General features: G+C 40.2%; 2 protein-coding genes across 4 annotated transcripts; one reads left to right on the top strand and one right to left on the bottom strand.

The window, feature by feature from the left end:
- Positions 1-2,550: 2,550 nt before the first annotated feature.
- Positions 2,551-8,516, top strand: LOC135256219 (solute carrier family 25 member 32-like). The gene is made up of 7 exons (XM_064338045.1): positions 2,551-3,035; positions 3,395-3,545; positions 3,847-3,932; positions 4,990-5,144; positions 5,576-5,689; positions 6,157-6,302; positions 7,464-8,516. The coding sequence occupies exons 1-7, from the start codon at positions 2,843-2,845 to the stop codon at positions 7,588-7,590; spliced, it is 972 nt and encodes a 323-aa protein (XP_064194115.1). The 5' UTR covers positions 2,551-2,842; the 3' UTR covers positions 7,591-8,516.
- A 960-nt stretch (positions 8,517-9,476) lies between these two features.
- On the bottom strand, positions 9,477-18,043 carry cthrc1a (collagen triple helix repeat containing 1a). 3 transcript variants are annotated; one of them, XM_064338046.1, is made up of 5 exons: positions 17,774-18,043; positions 16,781-16,855; positions 12,187-12,405; positions 11,486-11,702; positions 9,477-11,005 (listed from the first exon to the last, which is right to left on the bottom strand). In XM_064338046.1, the coding sequence occupies exons 1-5, from the start codon at positions 17,888-17,890 to the stop codon at positions 10,863-10,865; spliced, it is 771 nt and encodes a 256-aa protein (XP_064194116.1). In that variant the 5' UTR covers positions 17,891-18,043; the 3' UTR covers positions 9,477-10,862. The 3 variants fall into 3 exon arrangements, with proteins under 3 accessions (XP_064194116.1, XP_064194117.1, XP_064194118.1); XM_064338047.1 differs by having other exon boundaries at positions 16,784-16,855; XM_064338048.1 differs by lacking the exon at positions 16,781-16,855 and having other exon boundaries at positions 9,556-11,005; positions 17,774-18,040.
- Positions 18,044-22,268: the final 4,225 nt, after the last annotated feature.

Genomic DNA, 22,268 nt, shown 5'->3' with positions numbered 1-22,268 from the left:
CCTGAGGCACTTCTCCAAAGTGCGCAAAGAGTACAGATGAGCTGCTTAAACTCTGAATAACTTGCGATGTCGGTGTTTGAGGTGCTTGGCTAAGTTAGCTAGCTAGATGCGTTTCCTCTTTCAGTTTAAAATGAGCAATGACAGTGTTTCCAAACGTGTTTTTGACAATGTTGTCTTGATTATATAACCAAGGGCAAAGTATTCACACACATGAATTATTATTTTTGTTTCTCAAAGAGTGGTAGAGCTATGTTTGGTGGAACTGTCATGGCAGGTGCACTGCCGCTAGCCATCTTTCCCGAATATATAAGTCAATTCTGAATATATAACGTTAAATTCCTGAATATATAAATTCAATTCCCGAATATATAAATTCAATTCTGAAATATAATTCAATCCTGAATATATAAAATTAATTCTGAATATATAAATTCAATTCCCGAATATATAAATTCAATTCTGAATATATAAATTCAATTTCCGAATATAAAATAAATTTCTGAATATATAAATTCATATATCATCGAATATATAAATTCAATTCCCGAATATATAAATTCAATTCTGAATATATAAATACAATTTCTGAATATATAAATACAATTCTGAATTGAATTTATATATTCAGGAATTGTACTTATATATTCAGAATTGAATTTATATATTCGGGAATTGAATTTATATATTCAGAAATTGTATTTATATATTCGGGAATTGAATTTATATATTCAGAATTGAATTTATATATTCGGGAATTGTACTTATATATTCAGAATTGAATTTATATATTCAGAATTGTATATATATTCGGAATTGATTTATATATTCAGAATTGTATTTATATATTCAGAATTGAATTATATATCGGGATTAATTATATATTCAGAAATTGTATTTATATATTGAGGAATTGTACTTATATATTCGGGAATTGAATTTATATATTCAGAAATTGTATTTATATATTCAGAATTGTATTTATATATTCAGAATTGAATTTATATATTCGGGAATTGAATTTATATATTCGGGAATTGAATTTATATATTCAGGAATTGTACTTATATATTCAGAATTGAATTTATATATTCGGGAATTGAATTTATATATTCAGGAATTGTACTTATATATTCAGAATTGAATTTATATATTCAGGAATTGTACTTATATATTCAGAATTGAATTTATATATTCGGGAAAGATGGCTAGCGGCAGTGCGCCTGCCATGACAGTTCCACCAAACATAGGCTCTACCACTCTTTGAGAAACAAAAAATAATAATTCATGTGTGTGAATACTTTGCCCTTGGTTATATAATCAAGACAACATTGTCAAAAACACGTTTGGAAACACTGTCATTGCTCATTTTAAACTGAAAGAGGAAACGCATCTAGCTAGCTAACTTAGCCAAGCACCTCAAACACCGACATCGCGAGTTATTCAGAGTTTAAGCAGCTCATCTGTACTCTTTGCGCGCTTTGGAGAAGTGCCTCAGGTTGTAAACAGGAGCAGGGAAACGTTCGCCTGGTTGAGAGCCTCGGCGAAATAGCATGCAGACCTCTTCCTCCGTAGTTTGGTGTGCGCTGGAACTTGGAATGTCATAAAATCAGTTAGCGAGCTATATGTTATGTTATGATTAGCAAATTACATTTTAGACAGCTAGCTTGTTAGCAAGCACATATTTGGATATTCAATGTTGAAACTGCAGATGCACGTTTATTTTAGTTGTTAATTGTAATTACAAAATGTATTGACGGACATCGCGACAAGCCTACTTAAGATATATCAGCTGATTCAAAAATGTGTGGGTAGTTTTTATTATTTAGCGATGAAAACAAACAGCTCGGTAGTGAACTGAACACCATTACACAGGCGATCTGACAAGCAATATAAATCTTTATTAGAACAAGTACAGCACAAACAGCATGTCACAAAATAGTAACGGCAGTACAAAACTTAGTTCAGAGATATTTCACTTCGGTATAATAACATAAGTAATTTTGTGGAGCCTAACACATTGTACTTACATAGCATTTGCCTCCCCTGCTGACCGTCAACGTTAACAGAATCGCTTTTCCTCACAGTTGTCAGGCTCCCTATTCATTTATTTTCGGGACAACCGAGAGGAACAGAGACGCTGTTAACGGACAGCAGATGTTGCTTCACGCTACGAAAACACAATGGAGTCGCCTCCAGAAAAGAATTTATGTTATGTCGAAGTGCAACATCTCTTTAATCGGCTAACTTGATGTGGTTAGCAAGCTAGCTATTTAGCTTTCTGGTGAACCAGAGCTAACGTTATACTTACCTTCATAACCGAATATAAACTTCTCAAAAAAGAATTTATAGCCCTTGTCCAGTTTAGACCGCTTAACGTTCACTGGCAATGCTTCGACAATGCGGATAACATCGGACAGTGAACTTTGGCAGAGCTATCAGGGACTGAGAGAACACACGTCGCTGTTTAGGCTCAATTTTTCGCTGTCAGAAATGGACTTGCGTCCGTAGCAACAGTAACCGGAAACAATGTTGCATTATGGGATACGTCGCTTTCCGTGTTGCGTCACATTTCTCGAGTTTTGCATGCTGCTAGCGGCTGCTAGTGCGAGCTAATATTACCCGAGGAAAGGTCATGGGGGAAAGGTAGCGTTGCTGCAACAACAACGTGGGTACCATGTCTAAGACAGGCAGATGATTACTTGGACGGACTGATTGCATATACCTAATACTTTCAAAACCTTGGCTAGCTAACGGTAGCTCAATGTCACTTGACAACACTATCGAGTTAGGTACCTTACGTTGTTCCGCTTAAAATCTTCATACAGCCAGCAAAATAATAGGCATGAGCCCGGTTTCAGGACAGGGCACACCAACAGCCCTCCCGGACACACCTAACACAAATCTCTCGATCAAGGCCAATCTTCAGCGCCTCTTCAGCCATGTCAGATATGAGAATTTAGCAGCAGGACTGAGCGGCGGAGTCGTGTCTACTTTGGTCTTGCACCCCCTGGATCTAGTCAAAATCAGGTTTGCAGGTGAGTGTCGCCACTGTATCTTAAATAACTGACGATAATTAGCTGGATAGCCAGTTACGAATAGCTTACAATTTGACTTATCAGCGTGGTGTTGCTTCGTTCTTACATCATATTATGCCTAGTTATGCAGTTTTAGCTATCGATAGAGAATTAATAGTATCCTTATGAATGGTAATTTGACATATATTGGCTTTGTTTGCCACCCTCACAAAAAATGACATGGTGAACGAGATTGGCAGAATCTCGTTAATGTGAAACTTGTTCTTTAAGCCGGTCGATTTAATTAATGCTAATGAATTAACTCATGCTGTGTGATCTAGACGGTTGTGTAGTGAAGTGTACCTCGTTTTTGTACGCAGTAAGTGATGGGCTGGAGTTAAGGCCCAAATACAATGGAATACTCCACTGTATGAAGAGCGTTTGGCAGCTGGAGGGAGTTCGGGGACTCTATCAAGGAGTGACACCCAACATGTGGGGAGCTGGAGCCTCGTGGGGACTCTACTTTTTCTTGTGCGTATGCCAAAGTAAAATTACCTGCATTTTTTTTCACGTACCTGCATTTTTCATATAAAATATTTGTTACAGTCACGTGGCTATGATTGAAAATACATTTTCTGTTAAATTCCAAAATTACAGTTTGTCTGTATGGGTGTGGCTATTTAGTTTGTCGGTTACATTATCCGGGATGTTTCAACGTTATTGAATCAAGCTTTGGAAACAATTTATTCCAGACATAACTTGTATAAAGCATAGCAGGAAAGTATTGTACAGTTTATGTTGCTTCTCGTGTTGGTTGGCTTCCTGTTTGCAGCTACAATGCAATCAAGTCATACATCCAGGAAATTCGTCAGGCTGAACTGAGCGCAACAGAACACCTGGTGTCTGCAGCACAGGCAGGTTAGTATTGCCCCAGACTGTCTGGAAGGCGACAGTGCTCGTGTTCGTTTATCTTACGTCAAGGATGGGCAGAATTATAAAGGTTATCCAGGTTTCTTTCGGATTTGACTTCCAAGTCCACCGTTGAGCAAGTATATAGGTTGTGTAAAAGAAAATAATTGAGTGCAATAAACTTTTTTTTGGCATTAGCTTTGTGTGCAGAGCAAGTGTTAAACAAATGGTTCCACAATCAGGGTCATGACCTAAAATGGAATCACTTCACTAGTGCACATGGTCATTAGGAAGGTAAAATCATGTCCTTGTAACATGCTGTATCACATCAAAGTAATTGGGATACTGTGTGAATGGCTTCATTCATTCCTCATTAAGTCTTAAAATAAAAATGACGTGATGCACATTATTTTGCTGTTACGTTAGTAGCTTCTACTCAGTGCCCTGGAGCCGTTTTTACTAGGAACTTGACTTTCTCAAACGTCTATGTGCTGGAAATAATTTCCATTCCTGCTGGTAATAGCTAGGACATGTGAATTCTCTGACATCAGTATTGGGTTACTTTGGGTAAAAAATTCTGCTTGAAGCATTAAGCACAAAAGCTTCACCATTGTTGACGCAAGCATGGTCTCATGGCTGAGAAGCTGGCAGTGATGACCATAAAACCTATTTGCGTATTGGCTTTGAACTCCTGTCATGAGTTATGATCTCCATTTGTCCCCTTGAGCAAAGAGGATTACTCCAGTACAGTTTTCAGGGCTGCAAAATGGTCAAGGACTCCATTTTAAAAATGCAGATACTAATCGCAGTAGCAAATACAATATTATAATCACTCTCTGGTTCAATATGACAATATTTTTGTTTTCCACTTGACAGAAATAAAGATTTCTGTATCCCATTCCTTGACAAAATTGTTTGACAATTGACATCTCATCCTGAATGGTCAAATTTACACAATGTTTAGTTTGTAATGGAAGTTTGTAACTTTAGTGAGAACTCGGGTAGTTTGGGGAAACTGGTCTCTGGCTTCTGGTTGAAGACCCTTACCTGTCCTCTCTGTGTTCAGGTATGATGACACTTTGCCTAACGAACCCCATCTGGGTCACAAAGACCCGTCTTGTCCTGCAATACAATGCTGAGCCATCTCAGAAGCAGTACAAAGGAATGCTGGATTGTCTTGTAAAAATATACCGGCATGAGGGTATACCAGGATTGTACCGGGTAAGGCTTGGTTTAACACTTTGATAAAAATGTGCTATTGTGCTATTTGTATTGGTGGCCTATGCCGTTTCGCCCCCTCTGGGCATAGTATGACAATGTCTCATGAGTTTCGCTTTGCAGTTTACCACAAGGGGGGGCTAGTACTCCATGGAAATAGCACAATATAGGCTACTTGGGATCCTTGTTCCTACTTCCTACATTTTGTTTGACTAATTATGTCAGTAATTCTGGAAGGTCAGGCCTGTAATTTTCTTAATTCAACGGTTAGTAACCGAGCAACATGCATCTAAAAAATTATAGGGATCTAAAGAGTTTGTACAAAATTATGTAAATGCAATTGAATTAAAATATTTGAATTATGTGAGGGTCTGATGGATTTTGACATCCTTTGGTGCATATATGTACTATTAAAATAGTGCTGTGTCCTGCAGGGTTTTGTGCCTGGTCTATTTGGCACATCCCATGGTGCACTGCAATTCATGGCCTATGAGGAACTGAAGAGAGAGTACAACAAATACAGGAAGAAAGCATCAAATGCACAACTGGTGAGTAAAAACTACTGACCTTTAAAAAACAATTTCTTTGAAATAGTACATATTTATTATAGTGTCAATAAGTGATAAGGTTGTTATTTTAAAGACTTGGCCAACAACATGAACGACGCCCCATTTAGTATTGATCCTGCAAATTTACTTGCTTGTATTATATATATTACCAAAGTGTCATAAACTACTGTACTTGCACATTATGTGTAAACAAGGGGATTGTTTTATATCTGTTGAGATATTTTACTATTATAAGAACTACAATTGCATGAAGGATGATGTAAGGAAGACGTATGAGAATTCAATTATGCTCTATATTGTTTTAATTAGGTTTCTCCACAGATGGGGAAACCATGTTAAATGTCACTTTCCAGAACTAACCACAGTTAGGTATAGAGGGTCCTGGAAGGGCTTCTGGGAGATGTCTAAGCACATGACTCACAATATCCTTTCCTCTCTTCCCACAGAACCCATTGGAATATATTACCATGGCAGCTTTTTCCAAAATATTTGCAGTTGCTACGACCTACCCATACCAGGTGGTCCGTGCTCGCTTGCAGGACCAGCACAACAAGTACAACGGGGCCACAGACGTGATTAAGAGGACGTGGAGGTAGGCCGAGAGCCTCCCGCACAGTTTACACACACAGCGGGAATAAACACAGATACCCACAAGCAAATAGCCTGAAACCCGTTAGCCCGCACTGTGGTGCCTATGTCCTGAGAGCTCATCGAAGGCAGTGGCCAGCATAAAAAGCAGTGGGATTTCAATGCAGTTAGTGTGCACAGTCCTGGTGTAGGACTCTCCTCTAGCTTAGGATGGTAAAATTTCTTTCTTGAAAGTAAATGTTAAAACGTTCCTGAAATCTGTGAATTTTTTGGCTCAGCCGAGTTTGAAGTTCACCTCTGCAGAGAAGCATTTTTAGCGGGATTAGTTGCAAAGCCCCTTTATCCCTATGATGCGAGTTTTAAAATAGTATGCAACCCCATCAATGCCATGATGCGCCTGTGTGTGTTAAGTACAGTGACTTCCCATAAACCATGACATTCACAACTTACCAACAGCACGTTACCATGCTGAGTGTGTGGTTTCTCAATTTCAGGTCCATAAAGCCTGTTGTAAATGAATATGTCACATTAGTGCAAACATTTTTAAATATGCCACATACTTCTTATTTGCCACAAATTGCTCAAGAGCTAATAGGTTACAACTGTACACAAAGGGATACACTGTTAGCAGTGCAGCGTGATGCTTCACAGACTAGTCTCTGTCTTTTGCGGGCAATTTATGCAAACTGGATACTTGAGCTACCTCATACATTTAAATCTCTGCCAGTGAATGTGGGGTGTTCTGGAAGGACGTGTCATGAAACATATCACATTTATTTACACGTACTGTATATTTCAGAATTTAGAGGAGAGGACCCTCTTACCTGGAGCTCACAAATAAAATGTATATTATACAATACATATATTATATTGTATATTATATGTAGGATTTTATTTTAGGCTAGGTTTCATTTTGTTCAATTATATTTCACAGCAGTTACCACTAAAATGCGATAACCTTGGCTGTTGGATTTCATTAACATAGCAGTATAAACACTGCAATGTCATCTTATCGTGATCCTACAGACTGAATTCTAAATAGATAAGAACAGTGTTTTATGCCCTTTCTTTTATGTGATGTCAAGGGATGCCATGTTTGGGGTGAATATTGATTCGTTTGGACCGAGGTGTATTTATGGGTGCTCCCCCTCCGCTGTTTCCACAGAAACGAGGGGGCCGTCGGTTTCTACAAAGGAATGGTGCCCAACCTGCTCAGAGTCACGCCTGCATGCTGCATTACCTTCGTGGTCTACGAGAAGGTTTCCTACTTCCTGCTCGGCAAACACAAGTGAGCCAGACACGGGAACCAGAGGCAGAGCTGGAACCAGTCGGGCAGGGCCGAACTGCATTGGTGATGGCCAAAAGTGACCTCACTCGTGCCTCTGAAACGAGGCTCACGGTTGTAATTTTCCGAGCATGCGGTGGTATTGAACATCATTGGCCCTAAAGGCTCAATATTTTTACGTTCAAAAAGTAGTCTACGGGTGAAGCATCCTGTCTCATCTGTGTGGTGCGTGGACATACAGAAAAGCATCAATTCCCCAAATATCACCAACCACCACCAGAGAACACATTTAAACGTTTGCATATTTAAGCCTAATTATGATTAAATGTAATACAGGCAAAACTACTTCCACACTAGTGCAGTACTGTTGCGCTCACTGTAATCCGTTAATTCTTTATGCATTGGTGTGACCCACAATTTGAAGACGGAAAGTTTAAACTGGCGTTATAGTACAATTTTGGTTCATTTTTAACAACAGCTATCCATCACGTTGGCCTCCAATTCAAAGAATGAAATGGACTGCCCCATTGAAACGATGCAAGACAGAAGGTTCTGGATGCCTTAAGGAAAATAACGCACAGTTAGACAGAATGCCTTTGACTCAGGGCAGTGGAAATTGTATGTATGCGATTTTATGTACTGTATGCGTCAGGGTTTTTTTATTGTTTTTATTTAACTTATTGGCTTTAATACTTAGTGGAATGTTTTACGTATTGCTGACAAATCGGTCCAGTGTGAATGCTTGTTGTCATGACCAGAGAAGACTAAGCCGTCTCAAATTTTCTGCAAGGTTATTTTTTTGCTCAGCTTAAGTTCAAAGACATTGCTTTTAAATGTGTTTCATGTGGAAAAAAAATAATAATGTGGCTTCTGTTTCTGCACACAACATGGTTTTGCAATATTTGTCTGCATTAAAAATCCAGAGAAATGTTATTTTGTCAAATGAATATAGTTTGTCTCTAAAAGGCACAATACAAACTTACCAAAGCTTATAACTTAATTTAGTAATATTAAGCCTTACTACAGCTTAATATTACTGGACCCCTTTTGGTTAAGTACCTTGCTCAAATCAGCAGTACACCTGGAAATCTACCTGGCAAGCCGTGTTCCTTAACCATTAGTACAGTACTACACTGCTGCCCATTCATCCTTACTTTTAACAAGAAATGAAATCATTTTGCATTCTGGAATTATGAAACTGAACCGTACATATTTATCCCACAGAGCTGTGGTGGCTATAGCCTTCCCATATGATAATGTTCTGATATTTTACCTTAAGCAGAACCACTAAGTGCATTAAATGTAGAAGCTTGTGGTCAGATCAGATTAAGTTTGTTAATGCTAGCTAGCTAACTGGAATGTCTACTGGGGAACATACATCTGAAAACCAAAAATCAGATTTGGATGGAAAAACTATCCAGCATCCTCACAGGAGTCCGGATTGGAGATGACATGAACAAACGTCATGACATTTGTTTGCGATAAAATGATGTAATTGCCTTGTATCGCTGATTTGAGCTTGTGATGACTTGAATTAATTGCTTTTTGGACGATAGCTAATGTTAATGGTGAGCTAGTCTAGTGATACACAAAACGTGTTTCTACTGGCAACTGCACAAACCAGAAAAGTGTACACTAAACCAACAAACATGGCTACGCACTCATTTGCCCGAAATAAGGTGGATAGAATTTATATCTGGGATATAAGTCAAATATGGTCATTGTTTAAGGAGTGGTGCATTTATGACCGTTGGACTTTAGTTGACCTTATAAATTACTTCCGTTGAGCGATTATTTTAACTGTGCTATTTATTTTTGTAAACTTGATCATGTAGCGGTTATTTTGACTCAGAATACCAACTACACTGGTTTTAAAGAATGCATTTTTGGCCATTTCCATTTTGGGCATTTTTGTATTTTCAACACAGTTTTCAATGCTATTGTCAGTACATACTCAACACAACTTAGGAGATAGCTGTGCACAAACATTATTATTTGTAAACATATCTGTTTTGACAGTACATTACAATTCCTATATATAGGTCCCTGGGTCATAACCACACTGATTTTGATGTGTAATAACAGCCTGTGAATGAATGCAAAATACAAGATATTCAGCATAAGCATTTAAATAAAGCAACAGAATGTTCTTACTGACATTTTCCACAGTGAAAAAGGCAGACTTACCTGTTGATAGCACTGTGTCCCCGTATTCTCAGTTGTAAATATGATTGATTACAGGTCAAAATGGCTGCCATTGCACATAAGCACACTTTAATTACTGGCCCCGGTTCCCTATGTGAAACATCTACCATTGTGCGCCAAGATGGAACAAAATGATGTTCCAGTTGGAGCAGTTCCTGGATTGCTGTTGTGAACAAATCTCAGGAAAGCTGCCACAGGCTTGGAGAAAAATTGAATGGGAAAAAGCCCTGCTTGGCACCAAGGCCAGGATTACATATTTGTGTTCTACTGTGCTTTCTGTGTATCCCCAGACTCCAGACAACTGGCTACATCCCGTGTCAAAATGCTTTCTATTTTCAAAATGGCTGCGCACAACAGGAGGTAGCACATAGCATTCCTTGGTGAGGGTTATGGGAGGCGAAGTCAGTAACTACAAGTTGCTTAGGGTGCTTTATGATGCCTGGACTTCAACTCCCAGTAGACCCTCTATTAAATAGCATGTGCTGCCTTGCCATCAGTAGCAACATAACAGGTGTCTAAGAAAAGCCAATTGCATACAATTCCTTAGAGCCGTGTATTAACATAGCCAAACCCAAGCATAAGCAAGTGTTTAAATTGTTTACAATTGTTAAGTGTTTACAAATGACACGTAGCAAAACAAGTATAAAAACCATAAGTGATGCAAACAATGCTGAGCAATTTCATTAAAAACAGCTAATTTAACTAAACACCTTGATTATGCAGAATACTAAAATAAAACAAGATTTCCTCAATCATATTGGTAAAATAATCGAGAATGAAGAGCCGCAGAGCTAACAGCGGTTTTCCAGCCGAGGTAGAACCGACAGCCCCTAGATTTTGTCAAAATAATGCTAATGCTAACAAATGCCCTACCTTTGCCAAGCAGGTGGTCAGATTAAAAGTTCAGATTCAATTCTTCCCTAAAGTATCACCCAAGATTGCTAAAGATTGTTTCCAAGATGATGTTCACAGAGGGCCAGTATTTCCGCCAGCGGTGAACGTTGTGATTTGACAGCCTGGGTCAAAATGGCTGATGGGAGGACACCTGAGCTGCAGGGGGAGAGGGGCTGAGGCTCATTTGGGAAGCTCCTCGATAATGACCCTGGACACGGAGTTCCAGCCCGTGGACGCATCACCCCGTGGGTAGTCAGCACAGGTACCGACCCAAATGGCCACGTCCACCAGTCCAGCATGGATCCCCTCGCATAGCCCTTCCACTGGAACAAAGAGAAGAGGAACGGGTCAATGTCCTGCTAAAACACATTCCCCGACCCCACCCCCCAAAACACTGCTTGAGACCAGGCTCGAGAGGGTAGTGTATAGCTATATGTGATGACAAACTTCCAGGAAGTTTTTTAAAAATTGAAGCAGCAACGTTCCACAGCAGTAAAGTTGCTCGCTGTCTGCCCAAACCACTCTGCACACAGAAATACTTCAGAGTTCTCTATAATTACAACTTTGCCCAATCAGTTCTCGGCATTTGCCATTGGATGCATGCAAATTACCCCTGCCTATGACAAAGAATACAGTAATCCAGAATGATTACCCTGCGCTGTTGAAATCTCTATTCTGCTCTACAAAATATGTGCTCTAAAAACTTGGCAGAGCCAATTTCCCCTGTAGATAATGACAACCTGGACTCAAGCGAGCCGTGCCTGGCTGCAGGGCTCAGAACTCCTCCCCGCGGGGCTGCTGACCTGCGGAGGTGCGGTGGATGTTGATGGTGGAGTTGAACTCGGGGCTGCCCTGGTCCAGGTAGATGATGGACTCGATGGGGAGGGGCCCCGTGCACTCGGCCCCGTTGAAGGTGAAGTACCAGCGCTGGCAGCAGGCCGTCTTGCACTTGAGCCTGAGGGAGCCGCTGAAGAGCACCCGCAGGGCGCTGTCCGAGCGCAGCTTGGTGAAGGTGCATTCCTGGGGGGGAAGAGGCTCGTCAGAGCACCACTGATCCAAAACACACCTCAGGATGAGCTTTGGGCTCGTATTCATAGGCTAAGCCCTGGTGAATTTTCAGGTGCTAACTACCCTTCCACACCCTGCATTCTAATGTCTGAAACATCTAGCCTTGGTATCAGATGAGTGCCAGTCAGTGAGTTAGGAAGCACATAGCAAATCTTCACTATAAGACCTTATATGGTGGAACGGTCAAAAGTACAGGAAGTGACATCATACAGCACAAATGAACAGCTTGTGAGAATCCAAAAGATGGACTGCTGGTACAGATCTACAGATGTACAGAATATTTTAAAACAGGTTAGATTAATGAAAGTCTTTTTCCAAGTTGGAATGTTAACAAAAAATATCTATGTCATTTTTCAGATTTTTTAATGTTTTGGAGGAGGATCCATGTTGTATCCAGTCTGATAGTAGGACCGTTTTCTGCTTTGCGTGAGCTTACCGCAATTTTCCCCAGGTCAATTCCGTAGTTGAGAGAGTTCCAGGCGCACTGCTTGTAATTCGACCTCCAAGGTTCTTCGAAGATCTCCCTCATGCATTCGCCCTTCTCCCCCTTCAGGCCATCCCGCCCCGGGATGCCCGGCGTGCCCGGGATGCCGTTCGCACCCGGGTTCCCCTCGCGGCCCGGGGTGCCGGCGGGACCCTGTAGGCATTCGCTGTACTGGAAACGGGAGAAGGAGATGAGAAACAGTTGAGCAGGTGACGCCAAACCACGGCCAGAACGGGCCGCCCCAGCCCACAGCCCCTGTGCAGCAGCGCATCAGAGGGAAATGGCTGCCGTGTGTTTAACTGGAAACCGGAGCAGGAATTCAAAGATATCCTGGCTAGGGTTCTTCCTTGGGTCTTGGGTGCCATAGTATCACGCTGGGGACGATGTCATTCTCAGTCAGGTGTATTCTAAACCGTACTGCGCAGATCCGTCTCATTTCCTGTATAGCTGGGAGTCCCAACGAGGGAAACAGATTTGGGTCAAGGCGATATGCGTGAAGCTTGAGGATGAGAAAACGTCATTGTGGCTTTCCTGAGTGTCCCTGTGTGAACTGTTAGGATGTGGTTCATTAAAACTGGTTTGAACTGGTTTTGACAGTTGTAAACACATTGGACTCCTGAAAGTGCAGACATCTGGCGATTGAGTTTAAGAAATGCTCAGATGCATGTTTTTAAATGCATATTTCAATAATCACTTCATCAGATTTTTCAAGATGGTGGGGCATAAACTAACACTCATGGAAGCCCCCTTGCCAACTCTGGGAACGCTAGCTGTTGGAAAAACATTTTAAAATGCTAAGAACAACATGCACAGAAGGATGTGAAATATATGCACATTCTTTTTGTCACCACCGACCTCCATAATAAAGAAAACAAGCGCATTTCTCACAAAACACATTATTCCATAAGCAACTTTGTCCAAATAGTATGACACCACCACAGATTGAATTAAATGAACTGAGCTACATGAACTAAATATTTTGATTGATAATGTTACTTTTTTCCAACAGAGAAGATACAAAGATCCAGGCTTGTATGGAGCTCTTTGTTAAGAACATGCCTGAGTCAGCCCCAGTCTGTGGTCAGGGTTCAGGACATGACATTATGATTCACAATCTGCTACATCACTGTTTACACAGATGTTGGGAAACAAAGTCAGTCTGGCTCTTACTCAGGCTTGAGTAAGAGCCAGTCGAAAAATCCCCAGTACCACACAAATGAGATAAATCACTAAATATAATGTATCACATAGCATGTGAACTTTATTAATACCATAATTTTACCATTTGTAAACTCTATTACTTGCACCCCTAAAGATCGATTTACCACTTAAATCTAAAAACAAGGTATTAGGCTAACACATGGAATTCTGTGGGTTGTTCATGCAATGGTGGTTCTAGACTCCCCTAAAAGCATTCTGTATTGCACTATACAGTGCCACTGGTCTTCTGAATTCTTCTGCAATGGACTTAAATAGCCATCTGCACAAATGACAGAAGGGAAATTCTGCCTCCCCAAATGTGGCTAGAAAACTGTCAGGAGGCAAAGGATTCAGTTCTCATTTGAATCAGAAGTAATGGAAACTTACATAGGACCAAGTCCATTACATCAACCTGTGCCAATGTATCCATATGTAAAAACCATTCACTGCATACCGACTATTCATGCCTCATCTTGAAAATGACTACATTGCAGGCAGGGAGCTCAGATGTCACATAAAAAAATGCTATTACAGAGTTGGGACTTCAGCGGTCGAGACGAAAAACGTGATCTAGCAGAGCGAGAGGCTGCTTTCGCCGTTGGGTTGCCATGGAAATGCCTCACCTGAAACTCTTCCAGGGCGGTAATGACGGTTCAATCAGCGCATTCCCAGACTGGAGACTGGGCGTGGAGACGAAGAGCGCAGTTGAGCAAAAGTGGCATTTAACTAAAAGCACAAATGCAGCGATGTAAAAGTGGAAGGAGTGGAAAGCACTCTCCAGTGCTTTTTAGTTCTAACAATAGAAAACGTTCTGAATGAAATTTGTTTTGTAAATGACAGACTGGTTTTTACAATCAGGCTCTTTAAATCACAGGTAGGCAACCCTGGACCCAGAGAATTGCAGCTTCCCTTGTAATATGTTTCAAACACCCGCTCATCTCTTAAAATGGTTTGATTATGGTTTCTAGTGTAACTTAGGAAACAAAATACAGTATAGTGATTGGTGGTTGAGATGTACTGTAGAGAATATGTGCACGTATATTTGTGGCTTTCTAGGATTAGGGTCCTGACCAAACACCTCTGAGTTTAATCAGATAGACCTCACTGGTTTGTGTGCCATGACATCTGCCTGTGTACTGACAAGAGGGAAAAAGAGCCTGGGACACCAAAACAGTGAATGTTTTAAAAACGTAAACGAGGCTGAACTAAACAACCAGTGGCAGACAGTTACAGGTATGGCAACTGAGCGCAATGCTGTTGCCAATTACATACACTACATGGCCAAAGGTACGTGGACACCTGACATCCATCATCTCATCCAAAATGATGGGCATTAATATGGAGTCGGTCCACTCTTTGCTGCTATAACAATCTCCACTCTTCTGGGAAGGCTTAACACTAGATGCCGGAACATTACTGTATGGATTTGCTTCCATTCAGCCAGAAGAGCATTAGTGAGGTCGGCCACTGTTTGGGCAATTAGGCCTGGCTTGCAGTTGGCTTTCCAACTGATCCTAAAGGTGTTGGATTGGGTTGAGGTCAAGGTTCTGTGCAGGCCAGACAGGTCCTTCCACACACCATTCTCAACAAAACCATTTCTATACGGACCTTGTTGTGTGCCTGGGCGCATTGTCAAGGAAACAGGAAAGGGCCTTCCCCAAATAGTTAGGGAAGCATAGAATCATATAGAATGTGAATATACTGTATGCTGTAGCATTAAGAATTGCCTTCATTGGAACTAACATATGAACAACAGCCCCAGACCAGGTATACAGCTGTGTTGTGGCACAGTGTAGCTGTTGCATAATGCATGTATATAAATAAACATTTCTCTTTGAAACAGAGAATCGCTAAAATAGTAATCAAACTATAATTGTATTTAATCCTGTGAGCATTTGCTTCTAATAGCAGGGGGATTTACAGTAGACATTCTTGCACATACCGGTGCATGTGCATACTCTTCATGGACTGTTACAACAATAGAAATGCCACAAAGAACAGCCTGGGAAGAATCAACAACTGCCTTATCTTAGGCTAACAACTAACAACAAGTGTTCATTTTTTCTCCACAAACTGTTTGGAGTCAACTTTTTGAAGAGAGGTTTGTGAAGTCTAAATGTTAGTGAAGAAAACAATAAACCACTGACATGTATTTCTATGTCAAGACAAAGACAAGGATACATTTAAGGCAAATATTGATTTAACCCAAGCCACTGTGTGATGGCACAATCTCATTGGGTAGCATTGTTTTCTGTGCTTACATGTCTCTAAGTCTAGATGTTTTTAGAAATCTATTTTGAAATGGAGGCTATTTCGAGGAGCAGATACACATAAGTATCAGTTGGGTTTCTTCATTGAACGCTGTGTCCACATACTGCAGAAACACAGTCCAGCTCAGCAGCTGGCATTTGTTTTTGCATTGCAATGAGAAGCATTTCTTTGCAAGAGTACTATTTTATTCTACCAGTCTGATACACCCATCATAGGTCTCATAGGTCACTTCAAACAATCGCAGCCACATCAAGACTAAAAAAAGCTTTTGGCACAAATCTGAGTGACCGAGAAATCTTATTTTTATTTTGGCACATGGACCACACATGACCCAGAAGCCACACAGCACCCAGCTCCAAGTATGCTGTGAGTTAAAAAAAAAACATCTAACAGGGAAAATGTTGGATACAATGTTGGAACAATATGCAATGCTGATATTAAATATAGTTTAATGCCCAGTTTATCAACTTTATTTTTGATTCCAGGAAAAAAAGATGCATCTTCATGATAAAAAAAAGACTACAATCAATACAAAAAAGATTACTCTCTGAGTAATCTGGTAGAACCAGCTGGGATCTGTTTTCGCCGAGAACTTTACGCAATGAAAGGAACCGCTGTCTTTTCAACAGCAGACAGCTGTGGTTTCTATTAACTTCACCCTACCAACTGACACAAAGGCCCTGCACTTCAAAGTGCTGCATAATCATTCACAAAGCATGCACCCACCACCTCTCCTCCCCCACCCTCAACCTTAACTCATATCACACTATAACCTGCACACACATGCTCACACATACGCACACGCACACACACGTATGCGCGCACGCACGCACACACACACTCACACACAGTTAGATTTCTGTAGTTCAATGATACCACAAAGGGCTATCATTGAAAAATGACCAATCCAGCTTGCGCGGTTACTGTTACTGAAGTCAAGCAAGGGTAGAAGCAAGCTCAATGGAACTGTACTGGGCAGAGTTCCAGAAGTCAGCTTGGCAGGGATACAAGACACACAGCATCACATCTGTGTAGCTGGAGAGGCATTCTGGGATTGGTGAGATCAAAATATTACCACGTTTACACGAGTGGACTGGGCGTCTGTGGGGTGTCTGGTGCAGTTCTGCTTGTCAGTGTCCCTCCCAGTGCACTAGAAGGTGACAAATGATGTCCATTAAAACAGGTACCAATTTAGTTTCTAATACTGACACCCTGATTATTGGAATCTGGTGTTTCATCCTATCATCCTATAGTTGGGCCCCATTATGGCTCAGTCCTGTATTTAAAATATAAGCATGTACTTAGTGCCTCTCCCTTGCATGGAATCAGTATTATGTGTTGTGCACTTTTTTCTTGTGAATGACAAAAATCAATGAAACAGGCTGCTCTCACTTACTGTCGAGAGACCAGTCTTGTGGTTAACCTGAGTTGCATCTCTACCATACCGACTAACCATAAGGCAATGCCAACACGCCCAAATCTTGTTCCAGTCCGAGACTTACTATAAATTCGATCTTGACTCAGTAATGCAAACCCATCAGGAACTAGCCTACTTTCCAGAGATGTCGAGACTTGTGGCAGATAGTGAATTTATAAAGTACAGACATTGACTCCCCCCAGTGACTCAAGGGCACAAAAACCATAGCTGCAAGCTGCAGCTGGCGCAAACCATTTTTAAAAATCAGGTTTCTGGAAATTCAACCATGCAACGAATTCCACCTACACGTAGGCTAACTAACAAGAAAAGAAACAGAAAACAAAAACTCGGTGATTGTATCGAACATCACAAAACGGAATATGACTCACTAAATGAATTCCAATGTATGATATAGGCCTTATTACAGAATACATTTTCGGTAAATCAACACAGAACATCGAGAAAATAGATAAATGTACCTTAATATCATACTCTGATGGAAATGACAATGAACGTAAATAAAAATGGAAAAAAATCAGTTAATTTAAAGTAAATTTATGCAATGTATTGTATCTTATCAATTCAACAATCGGTCAGTATAATGTAACTCAGTGATGTAACAAAATGAAGTGTAAAACTGTCTAATCTTACTCTTTCGACATATTCAGCATCCCTCTGGCGTAGACCCCGCTGTTTCAGTTTCTCCGTTCCACAGAAAGATATGATGAACACAATGAAGAGGACCAGGCGAACTGGTAGGGATACCATATTACAAAATACAACTTTCAATACCGAGTAACCTAACAGTCCACAGTGCTTCTTTTGAGAAGATGTTTTCTGTGGCTGTGCGCGGTGTAGGTAGACGAAGAGCGCACAGTCCTCTCCTGTAGGGCTACAGAAGCGTAGACTATAGACTCTAGTTGCGAACACCCCCCCCCCCCTCCCCCTCCCAAATACCCCCTGGGATTTTCGGAATTTGTGTACCCGCACTCTCGAATCTACTGACGGTTTTAATTTGAACAAATCCGCTCTAACTTTGGATTGGCCAAAAGTTCGGAAGATTTCACAACTGAAAAGTACCTTCTTCCACATACATTTTTAAAAGACTTTCAATAACTGAAGCGACTTATCTGGAATCATTCTGGTGTTATTATTTTACATAAATTAGCTTCAACCGCCTTTAAACAAGGCGTCGTTTGTTCCTTAGAGTTTAGGGAGGATATTTTGACAGTTGTATGTTTCATTTAATCTCTGAAATACTAAAGCACAGTGAAGTCGTTGTCACTCCGATGAAGGGCTGCTAACGCCGGTAGACTAACACAGAGCTGCGACGATTTTACGGATCTCTGGTTTTGATGCATGGACGCGCGCTTCAGGAAAAACTAATATTACCATTCACCAGGCAGACTACTGGGGATGTTTGTATGCCCATGTTCTGAAAACAGAATTTTAGTCAAAAATATAATTTAAAAAAAATATTATTACACAACCGACCTTTCCGACTGAAGGAGAATTGGTTATTTTCCTTCAGGGCAGAACTCTTGTAAATCAGTATCGGCAGGAAAAGAAAGAATGGCAAGAAGAAAAAATCACAAAATCCCATAAATGTTGGGCTTTATTGTGTGGACGTGTGAAGTCGTTTGAGAATTCTGTCTGTTGACCTGAGGTCAGAAGGTACACAAATTAATGTTTTTAAGGGCTGAGAGTCTGTTGTCATTGTGGTTATTTCTGCGGGAAACCCTGAAAAGTGCCAAATTATCAGTGTTGTATTAGTACGGGGCATGCTGCCCCACCAATCCATAACTTGGCAGGATGGAATAGCTACCTGCCATCCCGATCTGCCATCCCGACTGGGGTAAGTCTGTGGTCTATATTTGGTGCCAGTGGGTGATTTTTTTAGGAATACTTTCTCAATAATATTATACATCTTAACAACTGTATGTATTCTAACTGTATTGTCTAATATTGCAGAGCAGAAGTCAGGATGTCAAGAGTCTATAATACAAAGACAAAGGAGTTTCAAATATCTGAAGGATGTCCAAAGTGAAGCACAGGAAGTGGAGAGAGGGAAATGAATTCAAGCTGTCACAACGGAGGAAAAGAGACTGTATGACTCATCAAAAAGATTCATTGATAAAAAAGGAGGGAGAAGAAACAAAGACTGACAATGTAGCAGAGACTCACAAAGACGGGGGAAGTGTAGTCTGAATTTGCACTACATGCAGTATCAAAAAGCTGTCTGACCAGTAGCGTAGGCTGACTGATCCCATTAAATGCAGTGAGCAGATGGGTTGACAAAAATCCCGGAGAGCTGTTCTTTACTGGAAGAAATTGATTTATCGACAAGAACACATTCTCACAATAAAGACAGGACTATACTGTAGATTTCCATGACTCTAATCTACCATTATTAGGGTAGGATCTTGTATGTTTAGAGGGTGCATCTTCTGGTGTGCAACAGCTTTCAATAAGCACAATGTGGGAGGTCAGGTCCAGTGCAGTCTCACTCTACGGATATAGACTATTTCAGTCGGAATTCTCCTCCCCTTCCGCTATCTGCCTGTTACTGTTTTCAAGGGCACTGTTGCTGCATCCTGGGCTTAACGCTGCCCAAGACGATTGCGATTGGTTTAAAGAAATACAAACAAGCCAAAGCGTTTTTTTCCCCTATACCAGAATGATAATGGTTGAGCCAGACCTTTCTCCAGCGCTGGCACAGCGCTGAAACGAAGTGTGGAGGTCTGGCTATGCGAGACTAGGTCCAGTGAGACTGGTAGGCTGAGAAATGTCTTACTCTATATTTAAAGTAGTCATAGCTGAGAGGTTTACGTTAATCATATTTTATCTTTTGACTCCATCTCAATTAATTTCAGTCAAGATTTATAATATTTATAATACAGATGAAACATGAATGGCATCTGCAGTCATGAGAGCAAAGTGTGGCTGAAATGTGTAAGAAGGAAGACGGGACAGTAAGACCTGTGAAAGGCTGAAGCTAGCCATACTTGTTTGTGCTGTACATGCTATGGGGAATGCAAATGTATTCACATGTCAGAAATCATAACCACTTCACCATTGTTAGCGTCTTCAGAAAGCCTGGTCAGACTAATGACAATTACCAAATGCTATAAAATTAATTAATACTGCTGGTCCTGTATAAACACTAGGCACATGCAAGTTCCTCTGGAAATTATACAGCACATATATTTCTAGTGAACATAATTTTATCGCCAAAGACTGCTGAAAGATCAAATCTAAAAAAGATGGTCAAGACAAGTATTTGCAAACATCTCAGATGCAACTGAAATGGAACTAGAGAGTTCACAAAGCTCACAAAGAGAAGGAACAGAAGAAATCTAAACAAACCCAGAAGCAATGTGCAAATTACAGTCAAAAGAACCACAACAAGAAAAACCATTAAAGAGGAAGGACAGATTCTGACAGCAAAGATGTGGTTAATGATAGCTCAGAAAATGCAGAGCAGATGAGTCAAGTGATGAAGATTACCTGACACTGGATTTCAATGAGTTTGTTAGTCATGCATGAAAAACAAGAAACTACCACAAGATTGGTTTACCTGGGAATATTGATGGAGATGATAAAATCTCATTTCAGTTTCAGTGCTTAATCAGCCAAAGAAAAAAGTTCCAAAACCACTGCTGCCATATAAACAACACAAGCTTACATTTGCAGTGTCATATCCTTTAACTGTAAGCTACCAGTACAGCGTTATACTGTTAAATTGCAATCTGGAATTATATTGTTTAAGAAAAAGCCATGTTTCATTTAACACAATGGTGAGAAGAAGGTTCACCCCCATCCAGCTCAACTTACTTCATTAGTTCAGTTGAGTCCTCACGGGAAGCCAAGTCCTGCCAAAAAAACATTTTTGAGAAGACGTAACTTTAGAACTGCATTAGACAGATATTAGATTAGTTCTTAGTTAATCTAGATTAGTTCGCTTGTCAGAGATACAACATCCTAAGGTATAAATAGCCATCATTGCTGCAAACAATACATTTCCCTTACCAGTGCAATGAAAAATAAATGGCTCAACATACCCTGTTGTCTTCTACATGTCATCTTTGCATGAAACCTCCAAGAAACTGTAAAAGAATGAGGTTAACTACACAAGATTTTCTGTCAAAAGAACAGGGGATCCTCCACAGGGGAGTCAAAAGTGGAGGGGGGGTTGGGGGGCAATAGCACACTTATATCAGGAAATTGTTCTGATATTCTTTCTATATATATAGCTCAGCCAACAGAAAAATGCCTAAAAAAATAATGCCTTTTTTTCCCTTTCCCTTTTGGCAACTTATCTTACATGACCTTATCCACACCAGTCCAAACCGCTGCTATTTTGTTTGATTGTGATCCAAGATTACTTGCTTAGATGATAAAATACCAATGAACATGTGGCTCAATCCACTGGTGGGAACAGACCTGAAAATATAGTAATAGGTTATATTCAAGTAGCTTTGAGTTTTGACAATTTGTATTTTCATACTATAGGATGACTACTGACAATACCTGATCTGGTAAATTGACATAAGATATATGTTAAACTACTCAAACTGTGGTCTGGAAAATGTACGCTATTTAATTTTGTGTGTTCATGTCATTAATGCTATTTATTATGGTTTTTCTCAGGGACTTAAAAAACCCAATCTGCTGAGGTAACATTGGGGACAAGGCTGTCTCTTCCATTTAATCAAAATGAAACTTGTACCAACCCGGTTACTGGTTAAATAAAGCATCACCTGACCAGAATTCTTTGGTTCCACACTCTCTCAGCTGGTCAGCATGTTCTATCAATTTATCCCTCTGCTAAATGGACATTTTTGGACAGGAAACATAACTTTAAAATACAACAATAAATGAACACAACAGACAATTTTATAACGAAACACTTTATTTAATGGGATGATATTAAACAGGAAATAATATTCCGTACAAAAAGAAATGAAAGTGAGTAAAATACCAAAACAACATTCCAAGATGAGGATGAAAGAAAAAACACCATTTAAAGATATGGAAAATGCACTGTATTGTTTTGGACCCAGCTGTTTAATACAAAACACATAATGACTGACCTCCTGCAAAGCCAAGCAGACAACACTCAATATTGCAGTCATGAGACGCTCAA

The sequence above is a fragment of the Anguilla rostrata genome, chromosome 1 (genome assembly GCF_018555375.3).
Source record: "Anguilla rostrata isolate EN2019 chromosome 1, ASM1855537v3, whole genome shotgun sequence".
NCBI classification, from domain to species: Eukaryota; Metazoa; Chordata; class Actinopteri; order Anguilliformes; family Anguillidae; genus Anguilla; species Anguilla rostrata.
The sequence above is the reverse complement of the archived record's forward strand: the minus strand, read 5'-3'. Positions and strand labels throughout refer to the sequence as shown.